General features: G+C 41.4%; 1 protein-coding gene across 4 annotated transcripts in view; it reads left to right on the top strand.

Moving 5' to 3' along the window:
* The window catches only part of nf1a (neurofibromin 1a), a 256,060-nt gene that overhangs the window by 49,665 nt on the left and 181,322 nt on the right, over positions 1-25,073 (top strand). For all 4 annotated transcript variants that reach the window (XR_004328005.1, XM_032506717.1, XM_032506735.1 and 1 more), the window contains exons 7-14: positions 7,808-7,883; positions 11,745-11,902; positions 11,985-12,158; positions 18,592-18,720; positions 18,846-18,920; positions 19,017-19,148; positions 20,730-20,867; positions 21,053-21,166. Coding sequence is in view for 3 of the 4 variants with exons in the window: in XM_032506717.1 (XP_032362608.1) it covers positions 7,808-7,883; positions 11,745-11,902; positions 11,985-12,158; positions 18,592-18,720; positions 18,846-18,920; positions 19,017-19,148; positions 20,730-20,867; positions 21,053-21,166 (996 nt within the window). In the remaining variant the exon portion in view is untranslated. The remainder of the gene's footprint in view (positions 1-7,807; positions 7,884-11,744; positions 11,903-11,984; positions 12,159-18,591; positions 18,721-18,845; positions 18,921-19,016; positions 19,149-20,729; positions 20,868-21,052; positions 21,167-25,073) is intronic.

The following is a 25,073-nucleotide window of genomic DNA, read 5'->3' on the forward strand; positions in this document are numbered from 1 at the left end:
TCTTTATTTTAGTGTCAGATAGGGTTACATGGGCTAGCAAAAGTGAGTATATATAATATAATATAATAAATAAGCGCTTTGAGCAGTTGTTAAGACTGGAAAAGTGCTATATAAATACAGCACATTTACATATAGACACGAGATTGACCCCTTGCGGTTAGCGTTTTGACAAATAAGGGTTGTTAGTATGGTGTTTATAGGTTTGTTTTCGTTGGAAGATGAGCTCTAACATAATTTCTTATTTGGAGGTATCTGAAAAAATGTGAGTCTGGTAGGGAATGAGGATGTTGCAGTTGGTGAAAAGATGCTAATTTTCCTAAAATATATAGGTCACCAATTGTGTCTATGTTTTTATATTTCCAGGCAGAAAACGTTGGATCATTTAAACCCTGAAAAAATGCATGGTTTTTGCTAGGGATGAGCGAGTACAGCATTATCTGTATCTGTACTTGGACTGGGCGGGGCCTAACCCGGAAGTGGGCGGGATTTAACCTGGAAGTGGGCATGATTTAACCCGGAAGTGGGTCGGTTGTCTTAAAATGGGCGGGGCTTTAACCGGTATGCTATTTTAAGCATGCAATTGATATGGGTTGATCATAAATAGTTTTATTTATTGGTGATTAGAAAACTATTTACATGACAGCATCAGAATTGAGCTTCAGATCAATGGTGTTGTCATGGTAACAAACTATATACACAACAAGTTTTGCAACAACAAATACAACACATGCGGTTGCAATTATTAAGTAAAATGTAATGAGCAAGAGTTTTCATACTCAATATAACTTTCTTTTTTTAACTTTTAATTTATTTATGATTTTTTTTTTTTTTTTTTCACACCAGGTACATGTGATTGTGTGTGTGTGTGTGTGTGTGTGTGTGTGTGTGTGTGTCTGTGAGTGAGTAAGAGATACACAGAGAGAGAGAGAGATAAAGAAAGAGAGAGGGCGGCGGGGGGGACTGTGTTCTACAGATCAAATAGGCCGATGCTGTTTTTCAGATCCGCTTTGACTTTAATGAAGACCAGTTGTTCCACATGGCTAGGGTCTAAGTTTGCACGCTGTGGACTGACCACATTTCCAGCTGTGCTAAAAACACGCTCAGACTGGACACTTGTAGGTGGACAACTGAGATGCTGCAGTGCCAAGCGTGTAAGATTGGGCCAGCACTGAAGCTTGCCTGACCAGTATTTCACTGAGTCATCGGTAAGGCTGATGTCCCCATCTGCCAGGTAGGCCTCCACATCACCTGATGGTAAATGTGTCCTCATTGGAATAGCCGATTTCTTTCTCTGCAGGAAAGACAAGACTGAAGTGCTGCTGGTGGCAGGTGTCTCTTCTGTGTTTCTTGCAGGTGTAGCCACAGGGTCACAAAGCTCCATCCTGAGGAGTAATGTCCTCTTCACTGCTTCCACATCAACATTGTTTGGAAAACAGCTAGCCTTATATCTGGGGTCAAGGAGAGTGGCAAGCAGAAATGTGGAGTTTGCAAAAATTGGTTCAAAACGCCATCCTAGTTCTTTGCTCAGATTGGCTGCCAGTTTCCTTGCTGCTGTGCCTAACCTTTCCCTGGACTCAGCTGCAACATCTTTGCCCAGCCCCACTGTATCATACTGATCATCATCCCCAGCCATGAACTGATCTGATTCATCCTCAGATTCCTCACCAGCATGCAGTGACCTAATGGCAAAGGCCATGCAGGAGGGGGATGACCTCAGAGATGGAGGCGCTGTGTTTTGAGAGCGCCAGTGTGACCTCCTCAAAAGGACTAAGAACAGTGAGCATGTCTGATGCTAACCCCCACTCATTTGGATAGATGATTGTTGGAGCTTTACCCATGTTGGACTCCTGTGTCATAATCTGCACAGCCCTGCGCTGCTCCACCAGCCGCTGGAGCATGTAGAACGTATAGTTCCACCTTGTTTTTACATCTGTTATGAGCGTGTGCTAGGGGAGGTTCAACTGTGTTTGCAGCTCATGTAGTCTGTTGCTGGTTTGCTTGAGCGATGAACATGGCCAGATATGCTCCTGGCTTTAGAGAGAAGGGATGTCACAACCCTGTCCTTCTCCAGTGCTTTGATCACCACCAAGTGAAGCGCATGGGACACACAACGGATGTGCCCATATTCAGTCAAAGCTTTCACCATGTTTGCTGCATTGTCTGAAACAGCAAACCATATTGTGACAGACTGACCAACAGATTCTTCCCACTCTCATCTTTTCCTTAAGACAGCACAGAATGTTGTTTGATACGTGCTCAATGTCCAGAACATTTAGCAGCCCTGCTTTCCTCTGTACTGAAGCTTCCCCTACACGTTCACACCAGTGCCCATTAAGACAGAGATATGCATGTGCGTTGTGATTGCTGGTCCAGAGATCTGTAGTGAGGTTGATAACACCTCCTTCCGCTGCCTTAAGTGACTGGACCATCTCCCCTCTCATTGCCTCATACAGCTCAGGAACTACAGTTCGACTGAAATAGTGCCTCGATGGGATCTTATACTTGGGCTCTAAAAAGCCAACAAGTGTCTTGAAGCCTCTCCTCTCCACCACAGAGAAAAGTTCAAGATCAGTGCAGATCATTTTACCAATCAGCTCTGTAATTTGTTTTGACCGGGGATGGTTTGCTGAGAACATCTGCTTTGCTGCAAATGCAGTGAGTATTGGTGAAGAGGAAGATTAATGTGAGCCCTTAGCAGCACCCAGCTGAACACCAGTGACCCGAGAAGGAAGAGGAGAGGAGGAGGAGGTGACTGATACAGTGGGCTTTTTCATGTGATGAACATATAGCAGATGGTTATGTAGAGATGTTGTGTTATAATGTTTTGCATCTCTACCTCTGCTTAGCTTGGACTTGCAAAGCTTGCAAATGGCTTTGGAGGGATCATTTTCAGAAACAGTGAAAAAGTTCCATACTGCAGATGTCCTCTTGGCCTTTGGTGGAGGAGGACCTCCATCCCCAGACGCAATATTGGTCTCAGTGGGGGAAAGGTGGGTGCTACTGCCACTGTTTTCATTGTCACAGATTTGACCCTCACTGTCCTGCAAGGTTAAGCAAACTCTATCTGGTGGTGCAGTGTCAGCTGAAGTACTCTCTGTATCACTCATTATTCTGTATCACTGATCATGGGGGGTTGGAATGTGTGTGTGTGTGTGTGTGTGTATCTTAATTTCTAATATTATTTATTTATACCACAACTCCCTATATATGTTTGTTTTTTTATAAAATATAGCAAGAATGTTTCAGACAGTCAAAAAAACTGGTTACAGCCAGCAGGCGGTTTAAAAAAAAGAAGAAAAAAAACGACAGGCAGAGACAAAACGCGAGTTGCAATCTACCAAGCACCGAGTCTGAACAAACCCCAAGTTTACCAGAAATCTACGGGTTACTAAGTAAGTAATAGTTTGAACCGAAGTAAAACAAACAAACCTGAAGCTGAAGAAAGCCTAAATGTTTCCGGAAAAGACCCGCGAAGCTGAGTGAGTGAGTGAGAGAGCTGTTCACCGCTCCGTGATCAGAGTGTGTGAGAGTGAGCAGCAGAGCGGCACACAGGGAATCTGTATGTGTGTTGGGAGGGGACGCTGGGACTAGCCTATCACAGAGTAGTGTAGGAGAGGGGCGCTGTGACTAGCCTATCACAGAACGCAGACACAGTCAGTTTACCCAATGAGGAGTTTCATTCAATCCGAGTACAGATATTGATTTGCATTACTCTTATAATACTTGTACTCGGCAAAAGTGCTTTATCCGTACCGGATACTCGTTTCAGCCGGGTACTCAGCTCATCCCTAGTTTTTGCCAATAGGGTTATCTAGGTAGACTTTGGGCAACTTAAGAAAGGTTTGCCTATGCCTTTATATTCGAAGAGAGTTCAGAACAGCATGGCTGGTTATGTTTGTCTGGATTTTAACTTTGTTGGGATTATTTAAAAGAGCTAAAATGAATTTAGGTCCACATACTGCCCGTTCAATCTGCAGCCAAGTGGCTGTCCTTATTTAAGTGGAGTTTGGTGATAGGCTTCAGTGCCAGAAGGAGAACACACTCAGATTGGCAGCCCAGTAATAAAGGCAAAATTGAGGAAGACCCAAACCACCCAAGCTTATCCTTACATAAGGGATTTTTTTTCCATTACATTACATGTCATTAGCTGACGCTTTTATCCAAAGCAACTTCCAATTAAGTGCTTTCAACCCTGAAGGTGCAAACTCCAAAAAACAAGTAGTAAGTGCAAGTACATTAAATTTAAGGGCCGGGCTAATGTTTGGCTTTTGGGTTATAGCTAACTTTAGCTCGCTGATCTTTTCTTCATTAAAATTTGGGTTTAATGTTGGTCCTTTCAGCAAAGTTTTCTCCGCTTTCTTGTTTGCAAGGCATGTTTACAAAAAGGGTGCTGAGCTATCTCATAGTGCGTCTACTCCTTTTTCGATGCCAGTGTTAGCAGCATCAGTGCTGCGCCTCTTCAGGAACTGATGGGAGAAGTATATGTTTCAGAGTGTTCTAGTCAATACAGTCACGTCCTTTTACTTCCGGTAGATACGAGAGTCAACTCTACGTGACCTAAAAACGGCATGTTCACTGCAAACACACAGTCCTCTCGTTCCGATTTAGCTACAGCCCCTCTCTCTTAGCTTCAAATAACTTACCATTGTCGGCTACGCTGAACAAGCTACACGTTGTAAACAGCCGTGGCTCGCTTGCCTGGTTTTCCAGTGGGTTTTTCATGTATTTTATGTAAATTTTTCCAAATTTGAATGTTCATCACATTTGCTTTATTCATGGAATTGTGGCAATGTTTAATGCGCCACCCATCTGGCCCGTTATGAGAGTCAATCTGCAAAAAATATGCGTTAATCAACCCCCTGAACTGGACTGAGTACATACACAGACTCACCAAAACTCCTTTATTTGGTTTTCTTAACATTGCTCTTCAGAATCAGAATCAGCTTTATTTGCCAGGTATGAGGACACATACGAGGAATTTTTCTTTGGAGCATCGTTGCTCACACTGTGCTTACACAAAAAACAACCAAAACAAAAATATACACACTAATAGATACACATAATATATACATACTCTAAACAGAACAATATAGAGGCATGAGTTAACAAAGAGTGCAATCAAAATTATTTAAATATGGAGCATAGTGCAAGGATACTGGAATAAATAGTATGTTATTCTATTACAATATGAACAGTATGAACATTATGGACAGTTCTGAAATAGAAAATGAGAATGATGAATGAATAACAAATAAGAGAGATGTGAGAATGGGAATGATGAGTAAATAATAAATAATAAGTGAGATATGAGAATGAGAATGATGAATAATACTAAATAAGTGGAATAATAAGTGGAACCAGTGAACAGGTGCTGTAGAGACAGTGTTACTGGGTTATTGACCAGAATTGAACCTGACACTGACGGTAAGAAGTCAGCTGTTCATCAGAGAGATGGCTTGTGGGTAGAAACTGTCCCTGAATCTGTTGGTTTTGGCAAACAGTGCTCTGTAGTGCCTACCAGAGGGGAGAAGCTGGAACAGGTTGTGTCCGGCGTGAGATGGGTCTGCAGTGATGGTTCCTGCCCGTTTCCTGACTCTGGATGTGTATAAGTCATGAATGGAGGGCTGGTTGGCACCGATGATCTTTTCTGCAGTCCTAACTGTCCGTTATAACTTGCTCCTGTCCTTTTTGGTGGCAGATCCAAACCAGACAGTGATGGACGTGCAAAGGACAGACTGGACGATGGCTGTATAGAAGTGGATCAGCAGCTCCTTAGGCAGGTTGAGCTTCCTGAGCTGGCGCAGGAAGTACATCCTCTGCTGGGCCTTTTTGATGATGGTGTCTGAGTTAGGCTCCCACTTTAGGTCCTGGGATATAGTGGATCCCAGAAACCTGAAGGATTCCACAGCAGACACAGGGCTGTTGAGTATGGTGATGTGGGGAAGAGTAGAGGGTCTCTTCCTGAAGTCCACGATCATCTCCACTGTCTTGAGCATGTTAAGCTCAAGGTTGTTCTGACTGCACCAGAGAGCCAGCTGATCCACCTCCCGTCTGTAGGCCGACTCATCACCGTCCCGGATGATGCCGATGACCGTTGTCGTCAGCAAACTTCAGGAGTTTAACAGATTGGTCTCCTGAGGTTCAGTCATTGGTGTAGGGAGAAAAGCAATGGGGGGAGCACACACCCCTAGGGGGCGCCAGTGCTAATAGTCCATGTGCTGGATGTGATGTTCCCCAGCCTCACCGGCTGCCTCCTGTCAGTCAGGAAGTTTGTGACCCATTGACAGGTCGAGGCTGGCACAGTGAGCTGGGAGAGTTTGGTGCTGAGGATGTCCAGGATGATGGTGTTGAACGCTGAGCTGAAGTCCACAAACAGGATCCTTGCATAAGCCCCTGGAGAGTCGAGGTGTTACAGGATGTAATGCAGTCCCAAGTTGACTGCATCATCCACCGACCTTTTAGCCCTGTAGGCAAACTGCAGGGCGTCCAGCAAGGGGACTGTGATGTCCTTCAGGTGGGCCAACACCAGTCATTCAAAGGACTTCATAACTACAGATGTCAGGGCAACAGGCCTGTAGTCATTTAGTCCAGAGATGGAGGGTTTTTTGGGGACTGGGATGATTGTCGAGCGTTTGAAGCAGGAAGGAACTTCAGATAGCTCCTGACTGACTGAAGTGTGAGTTGGTGAGTTGGTGTGGGGGAGGGGTGTGACTGTGGTCTTTTCAAACCTACAGTAAAAGCTGTTCAGCTCGTCAGCCAGTCGTTGAGAACCAGCAGTGTTGGGGGATGGTCTCTTGTAGTTTGTGAGTGTCTGCAGGCCTCTCCACACTGACCAAGGATCGTTGTTTGAAAAGCTGTTTTCCAGCTTTTTAGCATAGCTCCTCTTAGCTGCTTTGATCTCTTTGGTCAGTGTGTTCCTGGCCTGGTTAAACTGGACTCTGTCACTTCTGAAGGCCTCCTCTTTTGACTGACGGAGCTGCCTGAGTCTTGCTGTGAACCAGGGTTTTTGGTTGTTGTATGTGCAGAAGGTTTTTGTCGACACACACATGTCCTCCCAAAAGCTGATGTAAGATGTCACAGTGTCATTTAGTCCGTCCAGATCAGTGGCTGCAGCCTCTAAAACACTCCAATCAGTACAGTCAAAGCAGGCCTGTAAATCCAGCTTTGAATCGTTGGTCCATCTTTTCACCCTCTTTACAACAGGTTTAACAGATTTTAGTTTCTGCCTGTACGTCGGGACAAGATGAACCAGACAGTGATCAGAGAGTCCCAAGGCTGCACGTGGGACAGAGCGATAGGAGTCCTTTAATGTAGTATAGCAGTGGTCCAGTACCACCAACCTTCATATCAGACAGAGTTACAGCACGCACGGGTCTTGTCTAACTCTGGGGGCAATGGTGAATAAGCTAAAGTCCCAATAAAGTCGCTTTGTTCCTTTTACGTCATACTTCCTCTGAGACAGATGGACACACTATTGTTCTCTATGCCTTTTCTATAGCACATTTTTACATTATTTAATTATTTTTACAACTGAAATTAATTCTTTTGTACCGGGAAAGTACAAAGGGAAAGTACCGAAAAAAGGTACCATTGGGTACCAGAATTATATTTGAGGTATCCGGTACTTGAAAACATGTGAACGGTACCCAACCCTATGCCCTATTCTAATACATAGCTGAAATATCTACGATAATTGAGCAATTAACACTTGTTAACAGATATGTGTGTGAATGCTGTCAGTTGGCCTAATTCCTAAGTGGTAGTTCAGCTGTGTTCTTCTTATACTTATGCTGTTCTCTTTCTACAGGCATTTTGGAACTGGGTGGAGAATTACCCAGATGAGTTCACCATGCTTTACCAGCGACCACAGGCAGATATGGCAGGTATGAATGGTTTCAAACCATTTAGTCTAACTTGTACTGAATCTTTGCTCATCTCACAATATGCCCATGACTTGATTACATTTTTTTTTCTCCAAATAGTATGAGAGTTTCACAGATACAAATTGTAAAAAGCAACCAAACCAAGCCAGTAATCAATAATTGAATGTATGTACTTTAAGGCACTAGTAATAAATAGATTAAATAAATTTAATTTTTTAAAGATAGGTTTTTGAGCTTTTCCCTCTATTGTGTAGAGACAGTGGATAGACATGAAAGGGGGAAGAGAAAGGGGGGATGACACGCAGCAAAGGGCAGCAGGTCGGGCTCGAGCCGCTCCTGGACTCAGCGCACGTTCTGAGTGAGCTAAAGGCCTCCCCTAGAAGAATATTCAATTTGAATTGCAAATCTTTCTGTATCTCACGGTTGAATTTGATTCTTGTGGTCACTTTGATTCAAAATGGATTCTCAATTAAAAAAACATACCAAATCAAAATTCAGGATCTACTCCAGTCCCTCGTGCGCTAAAACAGACCACAGAAGTTATGATATTAAGGCAGAGTATAGTGTGTAAAAAGAGAATGGCTGGTCCACCTTAATCATGGTTTGCCCACATTAATTAAGCCTGAGCCAAAGTTGGCTAATTTCTAGTCTGCATGTGGCCAGCACAACACAGGAACTTGGCTTAAGTCTTGAGGAGTTGCATTCATTCATGGATGAAAACCAGTCAGTATCTGGTGTTAGGGTTCATCCTTGAAGAGAACACCTATCCAAATTGCCAGATGCCACTGAATTTGCATCCGCTGGTAGTCAGGTCGATCGAGAGTGAGTGAGAGAGAGATAGAGAGATTAATCCTAACCATAACACCATATACTGACTGGTTTTCGGACCCCCTCCCCAAATACAGTAAAACTGCACATTTTAGAATGGCCTTTATTGTAGTTAGCCTAAGGCACACCTGTGCAATAACCATGCAGTCTAATCAGAATTAATATAATGATATTGATATGCCACACCTGTGAGGTGGATGGATTATCTCGGCAAAGGAGAAGTGCTCACTAACACAGATTTAGACAGATTTGTAATAATTATTTGAGAGAAATAATCCTTTTGTGTTCGTAGAAAAAGTCTTAGATCTTTGAGTTCAGCTTATGAAAGATGGGAGTTAAAACAAAAGTGTTGCATTTATAATTTTGAGTAGTACAGGTTCTTTGGTAGTTTTTTTATTTATAGATTTTTAAAAGTTGTGAATCGATCAGAAGCAAAAAAGGATTTATTGCCAAGTAACACTTCTAAGAAATTGACTTTGGTAGATGGTATACAAACACAAAAGAACTACAAATACAAAAAAATTATACAGATACATATACAAATAATTCCCCATTTGTCCCATCCTGGGTGGCCCGTTGTTATTCCCTAAGCTCCTCTACCTGAGGCTTGAGAGCCTGAGGGTCTAGCTGTCCCCAGGACTGCGCTCTTCTGGACAGAGATTTCATGTTTTGTTCCTGGAATTTGCTGGAGAAACAGAGTGCTCTGATTTCAACTGGAATCACTGTTGTCTTTACTTCCCACATCTTAAAGTTGTCATTGTGGATTGTTACATCTATTACAACTGTCTCCTTCTGCTGTTTGTTGACCACCACGATGTACCAACACGTATGTTAGCCAGTACCATTTTATCAGTCTGGATGTGGAAGTCCCACAGGGTCTTTGTCAGTCTCTGCCACCTTTGGATTTTCCTCCCACTTCGACCTTGAGACTTCCAGTCCATACTCAGCACAGCTGATTTGTTACTCTATGCCAGCCACTTGGTTATGGTGTTCCATGTATGCCGTACCTGCCTGCATCTTACGTCCTTTCTCAGGGGCATCTTTACACCCTTTCTCAGAGTCATTACACACTCTGCACATGGGGTCTCTCACATCGCCTCAGAACGGACTGACATGTTGTCAGTTACATGATTGGCCACTGCAGCGTGACCACGGGTTGCGTGTCTCCAAAAGTTGAATCTGTCTCACCTTTTAACAGCAGGCAGCTGTTACACAAAACACTATTCTGTTTAAAAAAAAAAAAATCAGGATTTTTCATTTGATAATTACATTGATAGAGGCTTTCTGTGGTTAGTTAGTGAACAGGTAATTAAGTGGTCTTGAAGAGGATTCTTTTTTTCCTTTGTTTTGATTGTCTCTCATTTGGACTCGGTTTTGACTTGGACACAAACTCCTGATCTGTAGTGATCTTCACTACAGCACTCCGCGTAGATTGATGACTACTGTGTGGATGCTAGTGTTGTCAAGGTACCAAAATTATGACTTTGATATGATACCCTGTCAAAACATCTCAACAAGGATGCTGAAACGATACCATGGCAAAAACCTAAAACATTTGGAAGTAATGGAATAATAGATGCCTAAACATGGAACTGTCTCCAAAAGTTGAATCTGTCTCAACTTTAACAGCAGGCTAAACAAACTACCCCCATTTAAAATGAACGGAAAGACCTGTGTTTTCCTCGTACCATGTGTGGACCCACCCAGTTTGTGAATGCACGCTTCTCCATGTTGCTTCCATGTTACAGAGATGACAAGGAGGAGTGACTTGACTACACACTTGGCTGTATGTTTGTAAGGGAAAAGTATTAACAGGATTAAAAACATTTTTTTTATATCAGTTAAAGGTTTTGAAATTCAATTATTCAATCATCTTGGTGCTTGGTACCCAACCTCAGATTGTAGGGGGGAAGATTACATCCCCCCTGCCGTCATCCTGGGTCCCCCTTGCCATAGCATCTTTGTTGTACCTTGTCAATCTCTAGTTGTAATATCATTTTGCAACTGCGTATATTGGAACGCTGAGTTAGTAGTAGGCTTAGCAGGCTAGTAGGCTACTAGTAAGGCTTTGAAGTATCCAGGGGTCCCACATCCTCTTTATGTTACCCCTTACCCTGGGGTCACTTTTGTATTAACATCGTAGTAGTTCCATATTCTCTGCCCTATTCAATGAATGACTTGTTCCTGTAGCCCATTTTTTGTCAGGTTGCCCTGTTCCCTAACACCTGATGCGGACCTTGTTGATCTAGGTATGAGTAGGTATGACTGTCCTGTGTTTTTGTTAACAGTTGAGGTATGCAGATAGCATCAAGGGTCCAGCTAATGTGAATCCATAACTTTAAAACTGCATCATTGGATAACCCGCAATACACGCTTGTTTGACGTAGATTTGATGAACAGTTCTCGAGATATTTGAAAGATACATACACGCACACACAAAGGGTCCTCAATTTATAGTTGTATAGTTAGGTTTTTTTTGTACACACTCTGTGTTAAAACCTTATTTTGAAAAACAGACTTGGTCTCGTGTATGCCTGGGCAGTTTCAATGAATTTACCATAAAAGTCAGAATACTGGTGCAATCCAACTTTAGTGGCAACTGGTTTGACCACAGAGAGGCTAGCTTGACCTTCTCTTTTACTCAGTCAACTTCTGTGCCTCGCTGATGTTCTAGAGGTAGCGCCTGCATCTCTTTGGCCACCAGGTTGATGGTGTTTATCTTTTTTAATGAATTAAGTTGTTTTTGACTGCTTTTGTTTTTTGTCAGATAGTGTACAGTCCTTGGAAGTGATTGTAACTCTGTATGCTACAACTGAAGTGAATAGTCTGTTGTCTTTGAAAGATAAACTATAAAAAAGATTTTCATTAAACACTGTGCAGTATGATCCAAAACACTGATTGTCAGCTGTACAGGTTTGTTATTTGGTAAACACAATATTTCAGTTGTGGAAATTATTCTTTGGATGTTCCACAGGATAGCTTTTGAATGTGAGGTTGTTGCCATTTACTCTGTATGTGTTGGTCTGTGTTCAGAAGCTGCAGAAAAGTTGTTTGACCTGGTGGACAGCTTTGCAGAGAGTGCTAAGAGGAAGGCAGCTGTGTGGCCTCTGCAAATCATCCTCCTCATCCTCTGTCCAGAGATCACACACACCATCTCCAAAGACATCGTGGAAGACAGCAAGGCCAACAAGGTGGGAGGAAAGAACACACACACACACTGCAGATAATGATTTCAACACTCACACAAACCTTCCTTTCCTGTTGTGTCTGCAGAAACTGTTTCTGGACAGTTTGCGGAAAGCTTTAGCAGGCCAGGGTGGCAGCAAGCAGCTGATGGAGAGCGCCGCTATTGCCTGTGTCAAACTGTGTAAGGCCTCTACATACATCAATTGGGAGGATCACTCAACCATTTTCCTCCTGGTCCAGTCCATCGTCATGGATCTCAAGGTCTGAGCAGTAACTGAATAAGTTTCTCTTTTCATGTTGTTTTGCTTTAAGTTTTTCTTCTTTGTATCCATTTTGGTCACAGCAGCTTAACAAGTTGACTTTAAAAAATGTTGTATTTCCCACAACTATGATCCTTGTTGGTTAGATTAATTATTTAAAGCCATAGACTATTTTATAATAATGAATGTCTGTAACAATGCCATTGCCTAAAGCTAAAAGGGCTGTAACAATACACCAAACCCACGATTCAGTACAAACCTTGATTCAATTTTTATTACTCTAATAGTAATACAACTTTTTCCAACAACTCTGGGCTAACCCACAAATTCATCAGTAACGTTAAATGTCTAGATATATAACTAATATAATGGTAATTTAGCTAGCTAGCACACCCGTGTCTTCTGCCTCAGATTCCCAGCGCTGCAAGGCTTCAGTTGGTATGAGAGCTGACAACAGCCCTGGGGACACATCCACAGTCAGCCAGCAAGCACCCGGTTAACACTTAACTCTGGTGCTAAGGACGCTAACGGCAGTTTACTGAACCGTTGGGAAACAGACCCAGGGACCCGAGTCAGAACATCGGCCATTTGTAATGTTACACCTCCGTTAGCGTTAGCGGTACCCCTTTTTGCTTTTAGCCGTAGGCCTACAGTTTAGTAAGTTAAATTTACCAGACAAAACAGGAATAAGGCACCAAAAAGACTGATACTAATAGTAATTTAAAGATGTGGCAACATTGGATCTGGACGGGAAGGATAACTCTGGGAGTTGGAAGGGGTGTGTTGCAATTTTGCCTTCTCCCTCCGCAAAACAAGTTTGTGGATTTAATTCAATTTCAATTCAATTATATTTATAGTATCAATTCATAACAAGAGTTATCTCGAGACACTTTACAGATAGAGTAGGTCTAGACCATACTCCATAATTTACAAGGACCCAACAGTTCTAGTAGTTCCCTCCAGAGCAAGCAACAGTGCGACAGTGGCGAGGAAAAACTCCCTTTTAGGCAGAAACCTCGGACAGACCCAGGTTCTTGGTAGGCGGTGTCTGACGGGCCGGTTGGGGTTGAAATGAAGAGTGGCAATAACAGTCACAAAAAATAGTAGTTTGTCTCTACCTAGTTTTATTATATTATTGATTATATCATAGATAAATCTGACAACTATGACAAGAAGCAGGTGGGACAGGTTAGGCGGACGCTGCAACTACTCACTCCCTAACTATATTCAATTCAATTTTATTTATATAGTGCTAAATCACAACAACAGTTATCTCTTTGCGCTTTTCAGAAATGTGCAGGTCTAGATCGTACTCTGTGATGTTATTTACAGAAACCCAACAGTCCCCACCAAGAGCAAGCACTAGGCCACAGAGGCAAGGAAAAAAACTTCCCTTTAAGAGGCAGAAGCCTCGAGCAGAACCAGGGCTCAGGGTGGGCGGTCATCTGCCTCGACCGGTTGGGGGGTGAGAGACAGACAGAGAGAGACAGACAGAGAGAGACATGGAGAATTGCAGAAGAGGGTGGGTGGGTCGAGCAGGAAAATGGAGGCAGTAGCCTCCACAGCCACAGATCCAGAGCCAAAAACACCTGCAGAAAGTGATAGGAGAGAGGAGAGGGCAAGAGAACACAAGACTTCGGGAAAGGGAAGAAGTCAAGTTAGTAACATGCATTAATGGAATGAGGTTGCATACAGATGGAGAAAAGGAGGAAGAGAGAGGTGCTCAGTGCATCATGGGATGTCCCCCCAGCAGTCTAGGCCTATAGCGGCATAACTGAGTGATGGTTCAGGACTCTCCTGAGCCAGCCCTAGCTATAAGATTTATCAAAGAGGAAAGTCTGAAGCCTACTCTTTTTTTTTCCCATATTTTATTTACATTTTCAAATTAAACCGATCAACAAACAAACAAACAGGGCTCAGATGTAGCTATAGCCAGTTCTCTACAGTCATATTCAATACAATACAGAAGCAGGAGGAAGGGTTGTTAATACAGAAACATGATAGGTTACTGTAATTTAGCTTTTTCAAAGTAAATCAAAAACGGGTTCCAGGAACGGAAAAAAGTGTCCATTTGGCCAGTGCGGAGTTTCTCCATCTGTATTATGGATAGCATTTCGACGACCCATACCTGAAAGGAGGGAGGAGTAGGAGACTTCCATTCCTTCAATATCAGTCTCTTGGCAACTATCATTCCCAGTTCCAATGGTTGCCGCATTATAGTTGGAATTGTCTGTGTTATTTGTGAGCAGCCAAAAATAGCAAGTCCAGCTTCGGGTTGAAAGGGCCGCTGATACGCTTTGGAGTACCAATCAAATATTCTAGACCAAAAGCTTGCCAACGAGGAGCAGGCCCAAAAAGCATGGGACAGTGTACTCTCTGACACATTACATCTATCACACACCGGGGAAACCAATGGATATATTCTATGCAATCTGACTTTGGAATAATGTAGGCGATGTACAATCTTAAATTGAATTAGTTGGTGTCTGCTGTTTAAAGAGCAGGAATGAATATTAGACAGACATGTGTTCCACATGGAGTCAGATAGTTCCACACCTAACTCTTCCTTCCAAGTATCCATGGTTTTCGCAGTGTGCGCAACAATGCAGTCATTAAATAGGCGTACAATTCTCGAAACAAGACGCTTGGAGAAGGGAGGGCTCTTGCAAATATCATAAATTTCATGCTCCAGGGGTAGATTTTGAAAGTCTTCAATTTTTGATTGAGAATAATGCCTAACCTGCAAATACCGAAAGAAATGGGAATTGGGAAGATTGTATTTTTCTTGCAGTTGTTTGAATGATGCAAATTTACCGTCTACGTACAGATTATTGACTGAAACCAAGCCCCTCCCTCTCCAGTCGTGGTACATCAAGTCATGCCAAGGAGGCAGAAAACAATGATTAAAACATATAGGCGTTTGTACCGACGTGCCCGGTAACTTCAGAAAGCTTCTGACCTGGTTCAAGATTCTCACTGACTGTTTTACCACAAAACACAAATTCTTATGGGACCCCGGCTTTTCAAACTTGGAAAATAACATAGCTGGCAGTGAAGAATCGTTCACAGAGTTGGCCTCCATCTTGAGCCACAAAGGTGTTGTAAGTGTCTGATTATCCAAGGATCCCTGCTGCCAGAACGTTAATGCCCTAACATTAGCAGCCCAATAGTAGTGCTTAAATACAGGTAGGTCCAGCCCTCCCTCTGATCTAGACTTCTGTAAGTGTGCCTTCGAAATTCTGGCATTCTTGCCATTCCAAATATAGGACAGGATAATTGAGTCCAGTTCTTTGAAAAAGGCTGCGGTGAGATAAATGGGGAGATTTTGACATAAATATAGAAATTTAGGAAGGGAGATCATTTTAATTGAGTTAATGCGTCCAATCATTGATAAGGGAAGAACTTTCCAACATTCAATATGTTGTTTTAATTTTAAAACAAACTCTGCAAAATTTAATTTGAATATTAGTTTGGGATCCTTAGGTATGGTCAGACCAAGGTAGGTGAAATGATTATTAACTATTTTGAACGGAATACTTTGCAAAAAACCCGGTGAATAAGTACTGGAAAGAGGCACAAACTCACTCTTTGACCAGTTGATTGTGTACCCCGATATTTTACCAAAAGACTCAAACAACTCAAGAAGAGGGGGAACTGACTTCTCAGCATTGCATAAATACAATATGACATCATCAGCATACAAACTGATAAGCGTTTCCACACCTCCAATCTGAAGTCCCCTCACCTGTGGGTGTTCTCTTATTATTATAGCAAGTGGCTCCAGTGCAATCGCGAAAAGCGCCGGAGACAATGGACAACCCTGCTGAACTGAGCGGTGCAAGAAAAAGGGGGTTGAACGATCTCCATTCGTCAGAACAGAGCAGCACGGTTTTGCATATATCAGTTTCACCCAAGAGATAAAATTTTCCCCGAAACCAAACCTGCGTAGTGACTCAAACAAATAAGGCCACTCGACCTGATCAAAAGCCTTGTGTGCGTCAAGGGACAGAATAGATGCTCCGCTGGTACCACTAAAATCAGAGTAAATAGTATTAAGCAGCCGCCTGACATTGGAAAAAGAGAGTCTGCCAGGAACAAATCCTGTCTGGTCAAGATGGATAATAGAAGCCAGATATTTATTTAATCTAGTAGCCAAGATTTTAGTTATCACTTTGCGATCAAAGTTTTGAAGCGCAATTGGCCTAAAGCTTGCAGGGTCGGTTTCAACTCTGCCCTTTTTTAAAATTAAAGAAATGTTTGCTTCATAGAGGGTTTTTGGCAGTTTCCCATCCTTTTTAGAGTTACGCATCATCCTGAGCATAAGTGGTGCAAGAGTATCACAAAATCTCTTGTAGAACTCTGCGCAGTAACCATCAGGCCCAGCAGCCTTGCCCGATGGAAATGACTTTATGGCATTGATAACTTCCTGCAATGTAAAGTCTGAATCAAGACATTTTGTAGCAGCATCACTCAATTTGGGCAATGATATAGAGTCAAAGAAATCGTTCAAGTTAGATTGCGAAACATCATGTTGTGAGGAGTAGAGCTCAGAATAGAATTCCCTGAAACAACGGTTTATGTCAGCAGGATTGGTTAGAAGAGTGCCTGTTTTAGACTTAATACCATGAATTGCTCTTGAAGCCTGGGCGCTTTTAAGCTGCTGTGCTAAAAGTTTACCTGGTTTATCCCCAAGCTCAAAGTGTTTCTGCCTTAATTTCAAAAGTAAGTTCTTAACTTGGCCACTCATAATATCATTGTATTCATATTTAAGCTTCAATATCTCCTTATATTGATCCGGTGATTTAGAAATTTGGTAAGCTCTATCCAAAATAGGAAGCAAGTTGTTAATTTCAAGTAACCTCCTCTCTTTCTGCTTTTTCATGGCCGAGGTATAAGTCTGAAGCCTACTCTTAAATGTGGAGACGGTGTCTGCCTCCTAAACAAAAACTGGAACCTGGTTCCACAGGAGAGGAGCCTGATGGCTGAACTCTGGCTCCCATTCTACTTTTAGAGACTCTAGGAACCACAAGTAACCCTGCATTCTGGGAGCGCAGTGCTCTGGGGGGGTTGTAAGGTACTATGAGCTCTTTAAGATAAGATGGTGCCTGACCATGAAGAGTTTTGTAGGTGAGAAGAAGGATTTTAAAGTCTGTTCTGGATTTTACAGGAAGCCAATGCAGAGAAGCTAAAACAGGAGAGATGTGATCTCTTTTCCTGGTTCCTGTCAGAACACGTGCTGCAGCATTCTGGATCAGCTGAAGAGTCTTTATGGACTTTTTCGAGCAGCCTGATAATAAAGAATTGCAATAATCCAGCCTAGAAGTAACAAATGCATGGACTAATTTTTCTGCAGAAATGCAAAATAGTATGTTAAAACGTTATTAACTGAATACTACTTTGTCTCTAAAGCTGAATGCTGCTGTTGTTTTTTCTCATCGGTGACGTAAAACGTATCACTAGAGGTTCTGCTCATGAAAGGCACCGGACTACACCATTTTGTAAACATAGCCGTACTGAGAAATACGGCTATGGATCTGTGGATGCGCCAACAGTGTTGTCATTACTAAGAATTTCCAAGCACAGATAAGCGGAGACCGATGGCGGGATGTCACAATACGACAAACTTAGTAGTTGACACAATTACAAGTGAAATTCTGGATATCCAATTTGATACCACAGTAATAAAGAAAACATTAAATCCAATGTACTCCTTTATGACATGTTCGTAAGGATAACAGGCAAACACCCCTTTAAACATTTATTGTTTTTTAAAAAAAATACTTAAAAAATCAGGATATTACATTTAATAATTGCATTGAAAGATGGTTTTCTGTGGTTAGTTAGTGAACAGGTAAGTAAGTGGTCATGAAGAGGATTTTCTTTTGCCTTTGTCTTGACTGTCTCTCATTTGGACTCTGTCTTGACTTGGACTCACACCTTTTTGGACTCAGTCTTGACTCGGTCTCTGGTCTTGGACTTGTCTTGGACTCCACTAAGGCAAAAACCTAAAACATTTGGAAGTATTGGAATAATAGATGCCTAAACATGGAGCTTCTTTGTTTGTTTTTTATTAATTAAATTTTTTTTTAAATGTTAACTGTAGCCTTTTCTTTTGTTTGCGTCTTTAATAGGTCCCTTGTCTTGTGTCTGCACGTGTTGTTTTGTCTCCCTCCCTCCCGTTTGTTAATTTTATGGCCCTGGGAAGTGTTCCTATGTGCCAGCGTGTTGTACTGTTCTTAATATTATGTTTACATTATTCTTCTAAGCACAGTGCTGGACAAACACACTGCACCGCTGTCGCACATCAACACTCTGGCTAATTATTAAAAAAACATTTTTTCTAAGTTCTCTCTGAGTGTATTGTGACAGGTCTGGTATATATCTCACCAGAAAATGTACTTTTAACCAACCTGAAGTGACTTGTGTCCCACCAGGCTCTGCTCTTCAACCCTGCCAAGCCCTTCTGGAGGGGGACAGGCACCCAGAATGCTGACGTTGAGCTCATGATGGACTGCTTTGTCTCCTGTTTCCGCATCAATCCTCACAACAACCAGCACTTTAAGGTGGACTGAAAAGAAGTGATATTATTTATTGTTTGTAATGTTTCCCCTACTTAACAACATGGCACAGGTATGTAATATCAGTTTCACTAGCTAATTGTCATTAGTGTTTCATCTTTACCCTTAAGGTCTGTTTGGCTGCCACCTCCCCTTCAACCTTTCATTTTGTCCTGGTCAACTCTTTGCACAGAATTATCACCAATGTAAGTCTTCAGAGCTTTTTCATACTGTATATCAGTGATGTTAGAATCATTTGCTGTGTTATTTCACTTGTCTTGTTCTATGTTGTCTACTTTCAGTCCCATCTGGACTGGTGGCCTAAAATCAATGCAGTGTACTGCTACTCTGGAGAGCTCCGCTTTATGTTCTCAGACACTCTCAACCGTGTGATCCAAGGCGTTGGCACCCATGCTCCACTGCGCATGACACCGGTAAGAAGACAGTAACATGTTACATTACTATACTACACTAAACATGCCAAGTCATATTCGGTGTAAAGTGAATGAGGGGTAATAAACTAAGCAGTTAAACTCTTAAGTTTACCTGAATCTGAAAGTAGGTATGTATTATGGATTTTTTTTAAACAACACAATATAGACACAAAGTAGACTTAAATGTTTGTTTTCTTTATGACATTAAACATTGAAAAATAATTCAGGTTTACTAGACAGTGGGTTTTGTTTTTGTAGTCGTGTCCATTTCTATCAGTATTGCTAACATTGAATTTACCAAAGTACTTGTTAAAAACAAGGAACACACTGAAATGCCTACAATGAATTCCAACAATAAGCATGTTTGTTTGGAAACAAAGCAAGTTAATTTAGATAATCTAAACCACTTTATTTGGATGTAAAACTGAGTGTGAACAATAAAATATCACTAATAACCTCATTGAACAGATGAACTAAACATAACTGTGATGCGTACAGTATTTCAAAGTAGAACCAAGAAGTTTGTGTGTAAACCGCGGAGAGATATGCGTGAGTGACAGATTGACACATAGTTGGCATAGAAATTAAGCTGGTGGAATTCTTAAGATGATTAACAGGACTCATTGTATCTGATAACTAACTAAATATGGTGAAAGCCAGAACTTTCTATTAACATTTACAAGTAAAATGTATTTAACATGGATTGGTCACACCTGGTCTCTTAAGTCAGTTTTAAGGCAACTACCAGTTCCAGTTAACCTGCTCAGTGGATCCCTAGTTTCCAGATATCTACAATGGAAATACTGCTGAGAAAAGTGATGATTAAACATACAATATTTATTATTTTAAATTCAATATTTTATTAATAGTCAATGTCAATCCACTGCTTTCTATCTTGTGTTGAGTTGTAATGAAACCTTGACTGAGAGACTAGATCATCTCTGTCTTGTTTTAAAATAATGTTTTTAAGGAGTGCCATCCCACCCACTTATTGTCTGCCCCGGTACCCACGTAGGTTATTGCACATGCATAGTAACGTGTGTTCTAGTTTATTTGTGTTTGTGTTATCTTTTTTCCGAGCTGCAGTTTATAATCATTGTTGCCTGTTATCAAGCAAAATAAATAACGTAAGTTGTTTTTTCGCTCTGACGTCTTTCAGGCACAAAGTCACAGAACCAAGTAAGAAAGCAAGACACAGCCAGACCAACAGACAGACTATAGAGAGAGATGCACCGCAAGCGAACACTTCAACTTAACATAGTCCAAAAAGAGGGAACAAAGTTTTACCTGATTGCTGTCCCAGCATTTATTCTTATGTTGTGTGTTTTTACCTTTTCTAGACCAGATAGTTCCACTTCACTCTGATCAGTTGTAAACATTGATTCACAAAAGGGATGTGGAGTCCTCACATAATTTGCTGGGGCTTAAGCAGCCTGCTTAGTTAGAGTTTGGGCTGACTGGCTCAGTTTCCAGCTCTCTTGTTTATGCATAATTTCCTAACAGCTGGTCACTAGTTTTTATCAAACGTACTGTGCCTAAACCTAATGAGTGTTCTCCCTGTTGTCTGCTGCCCTCCCACAGAGTCTGACATTCAAAGGGAAGATGACCACCAGCCTTAAGTTCAAAGAGAAAACCACAGAACTGGACACTCGAAGTTACAAGTGTCTCCTTCTTGCTCTGGTCAAACTCATCCACGCTGACCCTAAACTCATGTTGCATGTGAGTCTGCCACAACATATTGGCTTCACTGTGATTACTTTGCTTACACGCAGGTTTTGGCATACCCATTCACTCTAGATGTTTTGTGTTCTTATTTGGTGTCAATGTTTATTAATTTCCACTGTATTTTTTATAACTGACATGACAAACAACTTTTTTAACTTGAACTTGTTTTTGTGTATTAGAACCCAGTGAAGCAAGCTCCAGACGTGCAGAGCAGTACAGCAGAGCTCATCACCGGCCTGGTGCAGCTAGTGCCTCTAACAAACACAACCCAGCTCTCACAAGAAGCCATGGAGGTCAGAGACAAAACTAAAATTGTGACTTGAAAAGTTTTCTCATCAACTTTTCCCCAAACCAATTTTTTTCCTAATAATCAGAATTTGAAAATCATTAGGGGCTAAACATTAGGGGCATACTTGTACTTCAGACAACAAAGGTTAATATCAGTAATTTAGTTTAGACATATAAAAAAAATATATATAGTAAAAACTGAAGTAGAAGAAGCATACTTTTTCATCACTTCTTGCAGATCTTTCAGTGTAAAAGCTCATCAGGAATGTGAGTAATTATGCCCTTTAAACTTCTGAAATGCTTTTAATATTAACCATTTGTGCAGAAAGTTTTGAGTTGCATTCACTTTTTCATTGAGCTTAACAGTGATGGAAAATGGTGTAGTAGACATACTTAAAATTAGTATTTGTGTTAAAAATAGAGAGTGTTGCAAGCGCAGTGGTGAATATAAGATGACTTTTGTAACTTTTGTAACATGCAAACATGGATGAAGTTTTAATTTTAATTTATGATTTTTTTTATGATTAACCGTTTTTATTTTGTTTTAAAACAAAACACAAAACATACAGCTCATAACATGAACACATCTCCTCCTCCCTGAATGCCCCCCATGCTTCATCACCAGTTACTTAGAATAAAAAAAAAGACCAGATAAAGTAACAACCTTAATGTTCAAGGCAATATAATAAAATAATAACAAAATATCTAAAATATCTTTCAAAATATCTGTCTAACGGCTTTAAGGAAACTGGTTGGTATTTACCTTTCATAGAGACCAAAGTTATGTAAGCCTACCTAACAGTTGGTGGAGTGTGCCCTTCCCCAATGGCTAAGTTTCATGGTGTATGATAATCAACGTAGTGATCCCCCCTGCACCTGCTAGACCCTACACTATGAAACACATCTCCAACCCACCCTCTACCTCACCACAGTCAACATATGCGTTTCCTGTAAAAAGACCACACCAAGTTTTTTTAGCCTTCTTACTGTTGATGGGATTCCCCAGCCCATTAGCATTCTAAGTGATTAAACGTATAGAGTAAGGCTGTACTGATGTTTTGGTGCTTTTAAACAGCTATGTGTGCTATATGCTAGAGAACACACACTATATATATACATCATGTTTGTAAAATATGTTTACACTACACTTACACTACACTTATACTACACAAGTTTCAGCTAAATCGATTGGTCTTTGTCAAGGCTTGATTTTTGTTGCCAGTAGGTGGCACTATGACTATAACTCATTATTAGGGCTGTCACAATTGTCCAAATCCTTGATTCAATTATATTTTTGATTCTAAGGTCACGATCTGATTCTATTCTCAATTTTTACTTATTTTTTAAAGCACAGGTTGCTATGCCATTTTTAGACTAGACTTGTATTTAATATAATGTCTGACCTTTGTTTGTAATGTACCACATTACATTGTCAAATTTAAAACATTTGTTAACAACAAAATGTCACAATAACATATCTTCAGTCAATTGGAAACTTAATTTGTCAATAAAGTAAAAAGAAAAAAAAAGTTAACAGACAATACTGAGGGCAGACGCTTCGCACCCACACAACTCTCTAAAAAAGAAAGAACGAGATCCAGGGTACAAGCGGCCGAAATGGGTTTCCTCAGGAGGGTGGCTGGCGTCCCCCCTTAGAGATTGGGTGAGAAGCTCAGTCATCCGAGAGGAGCTCGGAGTAGAGCCGCTGCTCCTTCGCGTTGAAAGGAGCCAGTTGAGGTGGTTCGGGCATCTGGTAAGGATGCCTCCTGGGCGCCTCCCTAGGGAGGTGTTCCAGGCACGTCCAGCTGGGAGGAGGCCTCGGGGAAGACCCAGGACTAGGTGGAGAGATTATATCTCCAACCTGGCCTGGGAACGCCTCGGGATCCCCCAGTCGGAGCTGGTTGATGTGGCTCGGGAAAGGGAAGTTTGGGGTCCCCTACTGGAGCTGCTGCCCCCGTGACCCGATACCGGATAAGCGGATGAAGATGGATGGATGGATGGATGGGCCCCATAATAAATAGGCCCCAAATCTCATGTCTAGGTTAAAGGCACTGCAGGGGGCGCTATTGAGCCATTACCATAATCAACCCTGAGACCCATGTGATTGGGCAATGGAGTACGTTCGAGTTACATCAACTTTCTGTTTTGTGATGTAACATTGAAGTTTGCTGTGTCTCAATGGCAACGCCCTTTGACAAAAAAATCAGTCTTCAAATTGAAGTATCATCATCATCAACGTGTAATGATTGTAACTTCCTTTTGCCAGTTGGTGGTGCTAGGATTGTAACTCAATATTGATATGTAGATGTTTTCAGGACAGGACCCTTAAAGCCTGAGCAGATTGGATAATGTACACATGCTAGTTACAAACTATTTCCTGTTTGGCGAGGGAACATCTAAATTCATTGCCCTGCTACGCCCACACTGAATGATAAAAAATAAAAAGCTTTGTAATTTAGCTTCACCAAGGTCTTTAGATTATACTGACCAGTTAAGCTGTAGGAGAAGTTTATTAAAGTCTAAACCCCTAAAAATTGTCAAAATCGTCCTTAATTAAAACCGGACCTTCTGTTGGGTTTTATGCCTACCAAATCGCATGCGTCTGTGTGAAAGTAAAATAGGAAGCTTTAACTTTGAAAAACGCTAGGGGGCGCTATTCAGCCAATTTGTCATGGCCAAGCCACGATATGCATACCATTTTTTTTTTTTACAACTTTTTGATTAGCCCAAGCACCTAATTTCTGTGCTCCAAAAAACATTTGAATTTTAATAGTGCCTTCACCCCAGACGATATATGCTCGGGCCCTAATAATTAGTAAAAACCTTTGGAAATCAATAATGCCTTTGCCCCTGATGATGTTGGTTCTAGGGCCCTAATGATAATTATAATAATAAGAAGAAGAAACATTAGAATTTCAAAAGGGCCTTTGCCCAATTAAAGCTGCAAGCAATGTTGAACGGGCCCTCGCACTTTGCGCATGTCAGGGTTGCCAGCGGCTCCCAGTTGACATGGTCATGTATTTCTGTGACTGACAGACACTACACGAAAGATTTAAAATGAATTCCCTCCATATAGTGCATAGCGTTGGAAATAACATATTTCTAATTGTGCACCACTTCCTGTGTCCACTATTTGGCGCTAGAGAACACCCACTATTTATACCTCATGTATAACCTTTAACTGTTATTAAATAATTGTCTAACCGCAGTTTTTTTACGCTGTTATTTTGTTTAATTGTGGTTATTGAATCATTTTTATGATTCTATGATTCATAGGATGCAGCGCTGCAGTCCACTTAAGTTGGCTTTTTGTTACGAGAGTAGCGCAAGTGTGAGCAAGAATGGCAGCAGGTCCGTTAACTGAGTGACATCAGTGTGTGAGTGGGAAGAGCAAATAATAACAGTGTGAGAGAAGGGGATGGTGGGACTGTCAGCCTGCTGCAAGTTACAGCATCAGTTCGACAACGGATTCAGCTAACAGAAAGTAGCCTACATTTTGTAAAGAGAATAATTGACAAAAGATGAAGTTCTCCTGTTTGGGATAATTTTGGATTTAAGCCAAACCAGAGGGAAGAGCCGTCAAATTTAGAAGAGGTGGTTATATACTGTGTGTGTGTGTGTGTGTGTGTGTGTGTGTGTGTGTGTGTGTGTGTGTGTGTGTGTGTGTGTGTGTGTGTGTGTGTGTGTGTGTGTGTGTGTGTGTGTGTGTGTGTGTGTGTGTACATATATAGTTGGGTTTAGGGGTAACTCCAAGAGGCTTTTTTTGTATTTCTGTATATGATACATATGCCTAACAAATTTCATGCCTCTAAGTGAAAGTAAAAGGAGGGGGAGTTTAACTTTGAAAACTTTGAAGGAGGTGCTATCGAGCCAATTTGGCACTGCCAAGGACGAGACCCATATCAGAATGTG

The sequence above is a fragment of the Etheostoma spectabile genome, chromosome 3, assembly GCF_008692095.1.
Source record: "Etheostoma spectabile isolate EspeVRDwgs_2016 chromosome 3, UIUC_Espe_1.0, whole genome shotgun sequence".
Classification (NCBI taxonomy): domain Eukaryota; kingdom Metazoa; phylum Chordata; class Actinopteri; order Perciformes; family Percidae; genus Etheostoma; species Etheostoma spectabile.